Source organism: Poeciliopsis prolifica, unplaced genomic scaffold (genome assembly GCF_027474105.1).
Source record: "Poeciliopsis prolifica strain line A6 unplaced genomic scaffold, Auburn_PproV2 SCAFFOLD028, whole genome shotgun sequence".
Lineage (NCBI taxonomy): Eukaryota > Metazoa > Chordata > Actinopteri > Cyprinodontiformes > Poeciliidae > Poeciliopsis > Poeciliopsis prolifica.
The window spans coordinates 193,139-205,512 of NW_026562403.1; the positions used below are offsets into that span (position 1 = coordinate 193,139).

At 38.1% G+C, this 12,374-nt stretch overlaps 1 protein-coding gene and 1 long non-coding RNA gene across 2 annotated transcripts; one reads left to right on the forward strand and one right to left on the reverse strand.

Moving 5' to 3' along the window:
- Positions 1 to 3,498: 3,498 nt before the first annotated feature.
- Positions 3,499 to 9,435, reverse strand: LOC129372162 (uncharacterized). Its single transcript, XR_008607224.1, has 4 exons — positions 8,947 to 9,435; positions 8,195 to 8,240; positions 6,943 to 7,339; positions 3,499 to 5,804 (listed from the first exon to the last, which is right to left on the reverse strand). It is a non-coding gene; the product is annotated as an uncharacterized LOC129372162 (long non-coding RNA).
- Positions 9,436 to 11,066: 1,631 nt separating this feature from the next.
- On the forward strand, positions 11,067 to 11,741 carry LOC129372138 (dual specificity protein phosphatase 14-like). Its single transcript, XM_055049205.1, has one exon. It carries the CDS (start codon positions 11,157 to 11,159, stop codon positions 11,703 to 11,705), a length of 549 nt encoding a protein of 182 aa, XP_054905180.1. The 5' UTR covers positions 11,067 to 11,156; the 3' UTR covers positions 11,706 to 11,741.
- The last annotated feature ends 633 nt before the right edge of the window (positions 11,742 to 12,374 follow it).

A 12,374-nucleotide genomic window follows, 5' to 3' on the forward strand; every position in this document is an offset into this window, starting at 1 on the left:
TAATATTATTGCATCGCCTATGGCACTGCACTAGCCAGAGAGACATATTAAGGCTTTTATTTTGAAATGTTCAGTAAGCTTCATTTTAAATGTCCAAACTAATCCCATGAGTAACACTGATTGGGTTAAATCACTTCTAAAATGTCCAAAACAGCAACATTCTGTAAAAAAAAATGTGAAGGCTTTTATTTTTGAAATTTTCATTAAGCTTCATTTTAAATTGCCAAACTAATCCAAAGTGGTAACACTGGTTTTATTTTTTTTAAATGCTGTCAGTAGCATGTGGGGCATGCCCAAGAGAGCAATTACCTGATGTAAAAATGGTCAAGTCTTTTATTTTGTAATTTTCTTTAAGCTTAATTTAAAATTGCCACACTAATCCAGTGTGTATCAATGGTTGGTTAAAATCAATTATAAAAGCCCCAAAACAAAAGTAGTTCTAAAGTCCAGCTCATTCCAGAGAGTTCTTCCATAGTTAGAACTACAGTGATGCGTTTTTGTAGTCCTAATCAGCTGCTCTGCACTGCTGTGTTCCATTGCTATGGTAACGAATCCTCTGCTAACTGTCTGTTTGTGAGACAGAAAGATGGAGAAAGAGTTCTATCTTTGTGAGACAGTCAGTTTTTATGAAAAAATGTCACGCAATCATTTAGATCAGCTGTTCTGAAACATGCAGAGCAGAAGGCCTGAGCACTGGACTGAGAAGCACTGAGCTAATGTGACACTGGACATATAATGGTGTGTTAACACTAAAAGCGTTTTGCATTCAGTCTGTGTGGTGGAGCGTCGAGGGCTATTGCGGTGCGCTTCGGGCATCTAGCGCGAAGCGATTTGAACCGTTTGGAGTTCAAATTGCAGTCTATGCAACACTCCACATAGACTTTGAATATAAACCAGAATTTCCTGACGCTCAAAACGTGCTTGATGTGAATGCACTATTAAAATGTCCAGCTTCAATGGCAACAATGACATCAGCAGTGATAACATCACTCTTTGATCCATCAAATGAATCTCTCTCTTGAGTGTAGCACACAGACTGTTTTTTCCAAACCTCTTCCTGTTTCAGACTTATAAGTTATAAGTTATGAATCTTCTACAGGAGCATTGTTAAAATGATTTGAAGACACACAGAATCAGCCCAGTACAGGTTCACATTCTCAGCTTAGAGAGACTCACCTGGTATAAAGTTAAATTTTTGGTACTGGAATTACATTTATTAATTTAATCAAAGGATGTCAAGAATATGTGTACATGTACTCCATCTTAAGTCCAGAGCATACTAGATTTGTTTGTTGCTTTTGCCACCATTAGATGATATGCATATAAGATATAAAGAAAACAGCACGATTCAGAGACGCAATGAGTTTATATCAGTTGTTCCACCATGTTTGTAATTCTGACATTCTGCCATCACTGTAGTTCTAAAAAGCAGCTCAGAGGGAGACAAAATTCTGTCTATTTTGAGTGAAACTAACACTTTTTTGTGTCAGTTCGTCTTTTGTTTTGACTTGAATTTGGCTCGTTTTTTGTTACTTATGTTGCCAGTTACTCAAAATGCCAAAAAAAGGTAACAGCTCCAATGTTGGGACCGAGCCGCACGTTTTGATATACTGTATATACTGTATTATGAAGGAGCATGCAGCGGTACGGGCCGCATTAACGATAGCAGGAAGCAGCAGTTATTATGAGGTGAAGAACAATAGGGGCCAGCCATGCATTTCTACTGCAGGCCCCCATAATAATAATAATAATAATAATAATATATTATGGAGGCTATTATTATTATTTTGTAATGACTAATTTCCATCATTAGTCACTCAAACAAAATCTGGCTAAAAAATAAACCAAATGATTCCACAACATATAAAAACAAGTTTCAAACACTAAACTGTCTCAAATTCATGCAATCACTGATTCTGTTTCTGTTATATGACTACTATTAAAAGTGACCATGTTAGTACTGTATTATAAATTACTGGATAAAAACAAATACTCTAATTTAGTTGTTCTTATTCCTTTCTTATGCAAATGAAACACTACTCAGTTTATAGTATGAATATGAATACTATGAATATATCAATATATATATAGAATGAATATATATATCCATACTATAAATTGACCTTCAACCTACACTATAATTGGTGCGTGCGTGTGTGTGTGTGTGTGAAATGCTTAGTCACAGATTGTCTTCAGAAACTGATGATATTCAGTCTTATAACAATAAGAAAAAGATCATATGAATGGAAGAAAGGATTAAAGACAGAAAGAAGGAAATAAAGAAAAGAATGGGATGAACATAGAAAAAAATCTGTTTCAAATGGATTCAGAAAGCTATTTTTCTGATTTATCACTGGTTATTATTGAAAACCTGACTTGTCTTACGTTGTTTCTTTATTTTGACATAACAGAGGAAACACAACAAAAATTATTTACTTGTACACAAAACCTGCTCTTAACAGAGAAATAGTTCAGACAACAAACAATGAAGCGATAAAAAGGTCATACATTTCTTACATTCATGATTCTTCCGGCGAATCTGACAACTGCTGAGATATTATTACATTTTCAAAGTATTGTGGTGAAATGTGGGACAATTTATCATCGCTGATTTACAGAATTACAAACATAATCTGGAAAAAAAAAAAACAAACATGCTTACATTGCCAAAAACAGCAAAGAAAACTTAGTATAGCAGACTATTAAACATATTTCTCAGAAAATGTGTGTTTTTCCTAAAGTACGGGAACATAATGTCTTATAGCAATCCAACCTCCTGTTGCAGAAAAGGAGAATCTGCTGATTAGAAACAATCCTTTCCATCTCTCCAGCTTCATCTTCTTATAAAGATCAGAAAATTTGAATTAATTATAATGTGACAGTAATTCTTATTTGTTTAATTACAGACAAATCATAGTTAGTGGTAAAAATAGTAATGTGCAGTTTAGAAAAATAACTTGATGTGTTTTTTCTATGTAGCAGGCTAAAACTTCCTATAACTTTTAAGAATGTTGATGCAAATAGTTGGTTTGAGTTGAACAAGTTATTAGGAAAAACATTCTGTAACAACAATCCATATATTTGTTTTTCAGCCCTGCTCCGTTTATGGTAATTCATATTTCCAGAGGTGCTCTTAAAGTCAGCTCCAGACCTTCAAGTTCGGGGTCTTCAAAAAGAACAACAAAAATAATAATAATATTGCCAGCAAAAAAAATCTTTCCTCAATTAAGATTTTTAAAAATGCATAGCATAGTTATAGCAAATAGCAAAATCCCCTAAAAAGGGCAGTATTGTGTTTTATATATATATATATATATATATATATATATATATATATATATATATATATATATATATATATATATATATATATATATATATATACATACATACATATATATATATATATATATATATATATATATATATATATATATATATATATATATATATATATATATATATATATATATAATATAATATATATAGCCATTTATAACATGATCAAATAACTCAGTTGTTATGAAAATGCTGTATAGATCAAATTGACTTAAAAGAAATTTGACTTTGTAATTTAAACTTTCAAATTAGGCCTGTTTCTTTAGGAAGATCTTTCTCGTTCTCACACTCTGCCTTCAGGACACCATCACAAATATTAACTCTTTCACAACATTTCTACCAGTTTCACTGAGACGTGGCTCATATAACACAGCTGAATGGTTGCCACAGCAGATTCAAGGATTTCTCCAACATGCATGAAAGAATGAAAGCAACATTTCAGGTATGTTTTTGGTGAGGGAACAACACCAATTTTGGTGTAAACGTGTAACTTTAAAAAATATTTGTAATGACAATTATATAAAGAATATTGGTGATTTTGACTACAGCACGCACTCTTTCTTCTCCAACAGCCGTTCAAACACTCTTAAATACATTCAGGAAGCAATGCAGCTCCTCGGTTTGAAGGCGCTATGTCACATTAAAAACACAGTTAGTGATTTCAGTTAGTGAAGGTTAGAAAATTAGTTTATTAGTAGGTTAGTTTGTTAGTTTGCAGAGCTCTTGGAAGCTCCTCTGGTTAGTAACATTTAAGTTGCTTTTTAAGAGATAAAACCTCAACTCAGCTCTTAAAACACACTTGGGAAAGTTGATGTTTTTGGGGGGTGGGAAAGCCAATTGACTGTCTTATAATCAGCATCACTGGTACCACAGCATGCTTTAATTAACGTGAAATCAATCAGACGACAGGAAGATGTTAGTAAGAGTGGCAGATACAGCCTCTACATTGTTAGTATGAGCACTATTAGGAGTTAGTTACTACCTGCAGGGACAAAAAGGCCGGGTTGACCACACAGAATACAATCAGAGAGAGAGAAAACTGCTGTATAAAAATTTTTTTAAAAGCATACAAAGTTAGCCTTTAAAATGAAATCGCTTGGGATCAGATTACACTTCGTGAAGTATGTGGTCAACCGAGTTTGACCTCAGCAGCTGCTGCTGCTGCTTTTCTTCTACGTTTTCAACGTTGCCCTTCCTCAGTCCTGAAACCCTTCTTTCCATGCTCGCTTTGGGATCTCCGAGTTGGACATCTCTAAAAGAAGAATTGCAGGATCATGCAAGAGAAGTGTGCATTTTGAAGTGTGCATAAAGCAGAAAGGGAAGTTAGTGGGTTAGAAATGCAAGCCGTCTGCATTCTCAACACGGGTTAGTAATCCTTCAACTGTTAGCAGACGTTAGTACTGTTAGATATTAGTCAGATACTGTTAGTGCAATCCAGACGTGGGTAAAAGGCTATTTACACATCATTATTAGCATTTGCTGTAATTTGCTTAAGTGTTAAATGATGGGGCTGCTGGCACTGAAACCGTCTGACTTTTGCCAGCAGGCATCGTTGAGAAAACTGGACCACACTAATTTCCAATGACATCCTTGTGATCTAAATCACAAGTAACTCTGATTTTTTTTTCTTTCTTTTTTCTTTAAATGAGGCCGTAACAAATGCTAAGAATCATCAGTAAATAATGTTTTATCCCTCATCTGGTACATCCAGTGGCTAGAAACAATATTAGAGGCAGTTTCAGGCCATTTACAGACACATCTTATCGGACTGATGAGACACACGTGCACAGGTACTGCCACTAACACAGATGGAGCGCATGCAGAGAAACACATGCACTCTCCCACACACACACACTCGCGCGTTCATCCCACACACATACACACACGCACCCTACAGTTCGACTGAAGAATAGTACAGTAAAAATAGCTGGTTTCGCATTGAGCTCGTGAGGTTTCTCAACAAACAGAAATGTGTGATTTACACATTATTAGAAGGTGAGAACAGCCGTCGTTTTCACACACTGGCACATAATATTTTTGTTTGTACAGGCCTTGAATGTAAACCCCTCATAGATTTGGATCTGGAAACACTGCAGGCCAGTTTTCACAAAAAGACACAGACGGTAACGTTACATAAACAGGTGAAAGCTTGGGAGAAACGATCAGTTGCAAGAAAATGTAACTCAGGTGGAGTCGATTCACAGTGAAGGTTTCTATGCATCGAATCAACAGAAAACGTACGAGGAGAGGGACTGAATTAAGCTTTCAAACAGCTTTAACAGTGCAGCAAGCGGTTCTGAATGAAGTCCCTTCCAGCAGCCACACGATTAAACAGATAATGATGGCAAAGCAATAGCTAATTTCTCTTGGCTGATGAACAGAGGCAGACGTTGTCTCTTGTTAGAGAGACACACTAGTGCTGAAGGTTTTCCTTCGAAGACGCATCACGGCACAAGACTCTGGCACTGCAAGAGAAACAGACCAAACACAGCGAATAAAGATCCATTTTCAAACCTCATAGGTGAATCTTTGTCAGTTTGAAACTCATTGAAAACTTAATTTGGGTAATTCAGTTCAAGCAGTAAAACTCATACAGATTAAGAACCGTCAGAGTGATATTACTAAGAATTTAATTTCTGTTCATTTAGATGCAAATGCCAAAAAACTAACTGCATTTTAAATAAGCTCTTATGATTGAGGAGGGTGGGCAACAAAACAATGCGTTGCCAAAAAACCTCACTGTTCACAGAGTTCTGGAAGGTTGACTGGAAGGAAAAAGTGGTGGCTCTTCAGCAAAATGAAAAGTCACATCCACACACAAATGTATCCGGGACATGGCTTACAGCCTTTACACTGGACCAGAGAAAATGTCATAAATGTCTACCTGCGTGCGCTAAGAGGAAAAAGGACTGAAGTGTTGCTCAGCAGTCCAAAGTCTTATTTTAAGATTAAAAAACATCTCAATTGAGAAGCAATGCTCCAATGTGTTCTGAGCTGATTTTATTTTCCAAGAGGATTGGCACTTGCCCACACTGCCAGACATGCCGCCTGCGGATTGAAGTTTTTATTAGCTGTGAATAAAGTGGACGGAAATAATGAATGGAAACACATCACTCTGTAAAATCACTATCATGCAGGGGTTCTGCTTTCTGAACTGAATTACTGAAAAATGTTTCAGTGCCTGTGCAGGAGACACATAAAGAGCTTCATCGTGAAAAAAAGAAAATGTTTTCTGGGGATAATCCTACATAATGTTGAATAAATAAATCTGAGAGGCAGATTATGTTAATCAGATTTGATCTATGCTTTCATGTTGGTTTATCTCTATACTGTAATCCTACATATAAGGCAGATTCACATCAACAGAAACATGTCAGTGGCTTAACACATTGCTACTCTCATGTTGCAGCTCATGTTTCCATAATGCAGGAGCTAAACACAAATACACTGAAATCTGTCTGAGAGCGAGAGGGACACTAAGTTAATAAAGCATAAACTGAGTGGTTAAAATCAAGTAAAGTAAAGAGCCATATAGGGTAAGAGTGTAAAATGAATATGAGGGAAATAAAAGGTCTGTCACCATGAAAGTGGCAGAATCAGTACCGCTCTGTAAGGCAGCGCAGCAAAGGAGATGAAGGAACGCCAGCTGGGGCACAATGGGATCTGGTTGAGGCCAAATCTGCTTTTTCATCAGTGTAACTGGAGATGGGACACACAACACAAAGCAGCAGAAAAGTGGGACGCAACCCAACTGTCCTATCAAGAACCCCAAAGGGATCTGGCTCCTGTTCTTTCCCGTCGCAGCTTTTCATTATTCGCAAAACAAGAACATAACACTGATAACTAAACGACCAGAAACTGATCTGTGAAGATTAATCTGCTCCAGCAATTTTAACAAAGATAACACATAACCTGCCCTGTCGTTGGATCCTCCCAGAGTCCTGTTCGGTGCCGGGTCAGCAGCTCTGGGGACGAGTCCAGCCCGTACAACGCTGGTCAGCTAAAACAGCAAACACATTATTCTCAATCAGTTTTGGTCATTCTTTATTCCTCTCTACTTTCTGCTCTGCGTCATGCCAGATCAGAGTGCTGTCATTGACAACTGTGTTAGTCTTCAGCTCAGAGGCGGACACTCTGCATTTTAAATATGAAATAAACAAACTGTAGAGACGTGTTAATTTCTCTGATATATTAAGAAATGTGATGAACAGCTTTTCAGTACAGACTCCGGTAGAGTCTGGGAAGAATGTCTCAGTTTAATTGTTTGTGCTTAATTATCACATTGATCAAGTTCTCACAGTTTCACTGACTCAGCAATCAATGTACAATAATTCAGCTTAGCGGTGACCAGGTGCTGCATTGAATTCAGCATCTTTTAAGCAACTTACAAACATTAGCTTAGCATTGTTTATTTCCACAGATAGATATTTCAGCCTCTAACCTTTTTCCAATAGAAAGGTTGCTGCAATGCAACCACCTGAACTACCAAAACTATGCAAAAAACAAGCAGATGAAGAAGCTGGAATGTAGTTGTATTATTTTAATGTTCTGTTATAAAGTCAAAGCTCTCTTGAATGATTGCCACGCCAGTGTAAAGAGCTGCCAGTGTGCATTGCCCTTTACACTTTCCTTTGAGAAAAGGCATGAAGGTCTTCTTTTTTGTTTTCACAAATAAAATCAAGTTTTATGAATCCTGAATAATCGAACGAATATATAAAGTCAAATAACCCATTTCAGCTCCGAACAGTTGCATGAGTTTTAGACTTTAAACTAGAAACGATCGGATGCGGCGACTATCTAAGACAGACCCTGTTAAACAGAAAACCATAACAGTTCAATAAAGTGTCATACTTACTTGCAGTGCTTGCAAAGCGTAAAACACGAGGGCCGCTCAGGCAACTCTGCAAACAATCAATAGAGGAGTGGTTTCGGGTTAAACTGACAGGTAGTTTTTTGTTGCTGTTTTTTTTTTTTTTTATGCAGATCACCAGAGGTGGGGAATCACTTTATCAAAAACTTCTTCTGGTAGTTACCCGCTAATCCCTGACATTTATAATTAACTACAAATACAAAGAGGCTGAAGTAGGATCGGCTTGAACTAATCATGTTACATTATGGCTGAGTATTGCTATCAACACTATGAATATTTTCGTTTTGCGTGATTCGCCTGAGCACATAAATTTGCTTGACATTAATACAGATTAGGAGCAAATTTAAAAGCAGGGCAATGCTTGATAAGTGTTACAGCAACGTTTTGTCTCAGAAGGAAACCTCTCTTGAGGGCCCCCTGCTGGCCAGGAGACCCGGCCAGCAGAGCTTGCTTCTGCCTTAGGCCGGCTGTTTCCGATTATGAAAGACCGTGTTTTTTTTTTTTTTATTTTATTCATTGTGAAGATTTATTACATGTAGGTATTTTTATTTTTTCAACAACTGCCTACAAATTTGAGAATGTTTTTTTTTTTTTTTCTCCAGGCCTTTTTATGCCAAGGGAGTACCATTAAGAAAACCCCATGTACTCCTTGGAACAATTTCATAATTGCACATAGAAAGCTAACAACAACAACAAAAAAAAGTTTATATTGAAAAATGAGGAATATGTTTCCATACCTTAGCTCTTCAGGTTCCATCTGTCCCGCAGCATAAAAGGGAGGGAAGAGATCATGGCTTCTTCCCTTTCTTCCGCTTCTCCCTCCATCCTAGGAGAAAGCTGCACAACGTGCGCTTCCCCGCTGTGCTGGCGCAGTTTATCCTCCTTCCCCACGTAAAGGAGGTCGCTGCTCGGACCGAGTCTCCAGCCTTTCGCCGTGAGCCGAGGCTCGGCGTCCTCTTCATGGCCGCCGAGCTGAAACGAGCAGATGTGGGAGTGCCAGCAGCTGATGCTGCTGCTGCTGCTGCGCACTGACGGGGGAGACGGCAGTTCAGTTGGCGGGGGTTGGTGGTGGTGGTGGTGGTGGGGGCAGCAGGACAAAGTGGAGCAGGAAGCTTTGGACAAAGATGATGAAGCGAAGGTATTAATGAGAACAGAGGCTCCTTTGAATGAGCGAGACTGCGCAGTCCTGGGAGAATGAGCGGCGCTCGGTCTCCAGCTGCTGCTACAGGTTTATGGTCTTTTGTATGCAACCCCTTTATCCCACCATCTGTGTTTCCTGGGCAACCGAGGATTGCCTGCAGGCACCGGCTAATGCACCGCAGCCTCCTCAAATCCACACACTGTGGCTGCACTGTCATTTCTATAACAGGTGCTGCGAGGCTATTTTACGTCTTTAATCACGTGCCAAAAAATCAGACTAATCTTTTAGCAAAAAAAAAAAAAAGCAATTCCTTTTTGTGTTTTTATTTTCATCTTGTCCTGAGTTCAATATGCAGCAATCATTTCCTGGGGGTAATTTAGCACAAGTTTGGGTCATAGGTTTAATGCCACATGGCTAAGATTTAACCTAAACAATGGTTTAAAGTAATTAACTTACTGGAAGGCTGCCAGAGTTAAAAACAGTGGGCTAAGGTAGATTTCTAAACAAGTGACATCTGGGTCAAATGAAAGATTCGGATCCATCCATGTTATTCTTGCAGAGTTGCTGGTCCATATAGCCACAGAACAACACGCAGACAGTGTTACATTCACACACCCAGAGATCGATCACTCAGCAGAAACATATTTTCCTTAAGTTCACGTTTCTGTATTATTGTTTTTATTTCTTGATATAAATAATGTAATCCTAAATTTGAGCTTTCGTTGGCTGTTTGCCAAAACTCGTCATGATTAGAAGAAATAAAATCTTCTAATCAGTGTATGTTGTCATTTTATATTCCCAGTGCATCACTTTGTGAAACGAATTACTGAAAAAAAATTTACTTTTCAATAATACTCAAAGTTCTTGAATACGACTGTATGTGGGCCTTCCCATGGTGATTTTATTCTTATTTTCTATTTCAGAATTACAATAGTCAAAGTCTATTGTAATTCAAAATATTTATTCACAGACATTAATATTACAAGCAGAAGTACCATCACAATATATCTGAAAGCTGACACGTTAAACCGCATCTTATAATTGCAATGAGCAGATTCAGTGCAATGGGTTTTACAAAAATGGCAGTGTCTCTGCTAAAGCTGTTGTAGTTTCTAGCAAGAAGAGAATAGTTGTCAGGATATTAGCAGATTAATATCACCAAAACCTCTGATCCAGAGGAGAATGAGCCTCCTGTCGATAAAAGAGGGAGGGTAATTATGTTTACATCATGATTCCATCATGTTTATATAATCCCCAGAGTTATTTATGGTTTGTCCACTTATTTCAGAGAAATCTCAAAGATAGCTTTTCAGACTCTCAACAGTTTAGGACATAATCAAAATGTAATCGTGCAATCGATGCCCATTTGGACCAGAATAATATCATATATATATATATATATATATATATATAATATATATATATATATATATATATATATATATATATATATATATATTATATATAATATATATATATATATATATATATATATCATGCTGAGTGATCTATACATATATATATATATTATATATATATATATATATATATATATATATATATATATATATATAATATATATATATATATATATATATATATATATATATATATATATAAGAAACTTTCTTTATTTCCACCAGACATTTTAGCTTCAGTTTTAATAAATGTCATCCACCAGGGGGCGACATAGTACCGGAGCTGCTTCATATTTGATCTCTCTCGGTTACCGTAGATTCCTCCGCTCTGCGTTGGCGCATTCTAACAAGCTCTGCAGACATCCGGCTGTTTGTTTTCTCATCGTTTATGCATCAATCTGGCACCACAAGCCTCTCTGGCTTGTGCCGGGTCACCGAGCACCTTTTCCTGAGCAGCAGCAGAGCAGCTAAGGACTGCTCCCAGGTGGCCGGAAATGGGATAACCTGCATCATAAGCGCCACAGAAACCAAGGACGACTCTACTCCTCCTCCGCCCGGAGTGGAGCACATCCACATCCCGGTGCCTGACTCCCCGCAGTCCCCGCTCAGAGACCACTTTGACCAGGTGGCGGATAAAATCCAGAGCACGGCAGAGCGCCACGGCTGCACTCTGGTGCACTGCAACGCCGGGGTGAGCCGCTCCGCCGCGCTCTGCTTGGCCTATCTCATGAAGCACCGCGGGGCCAGCCTGCTGGAGGCACACCGGCTGCTGAGGAGCTGTCGACCCATCGTCAGGCCGAACCCCGGGTTCTGGAGGCAGCTCATCCAGTACGAGGCAGAGCTGCGTGGGAGCAGTTCGGTCAGGATGGTGCCTTCTTCTGCAGGAGAGATACCGGACATTTATGAAGAGGAGACCCGGAACATGGTGCTTCTGTGAAGAGACACCGTGCATCTAAATAAATACTTGTTTGTATGTGCCTGTGTTTATGTTTTTTCTTAACTTATTTAACAAATTATTCGTTTCTCTTTTTCTAAGAACCAGATCAGGTCAGATATAAGAGGCTTAAACGAGCTTTTGCCACAAGGTCTACCCTAATGGTGGGTGACTGATGAGCTCCATCAAGCAGGGGAGTTTCTCATCATCATCATCAAAATGAGTCAATGGGACAAAAGGCACCAGTGCAACATACTGGGCAACATACACCCAGTATGTTGCCTGGGTTTCCCTCCAGGACCTGCTGCTAAATCAGAAGGCAATGGATCGGTGGCCAATTAAAAATGTCTATAGGATAATGGATTAATGCTCAGAATGTCCAGTTGTAAATAATGACATAGATATTAGGTTGGGATTAGATTGCATCAGAAAATAGTTATAAAATTACAGATGCTGAAATTCAAGCAAAATGTTACTCTAACTATTTGCATACTTGAGCATTAGGTCCATCAAGATGATGTTCCAGGATACTGAAACATTTTAAAATGTAAGCTATGGTATGGAGCCTTTCACTGCTCCTACTGTCTCGTAATGCTTTTGTCAAAGCCCTGTGCATCATGACAACAACAAATGTGACAATAAGAACTCTTTATTGCAGTTTTTTTTTTTTAG

What these genes read in the sequence shown, in the direction of transcription:
- LOC129372138 (XM_055049205.1), top strand. Translation starts at nt 11,157, where the DNA reads ATGCATCAATCTGGCACCACAAGCCTCTCTGGCTTGTGCCGGGTCACC.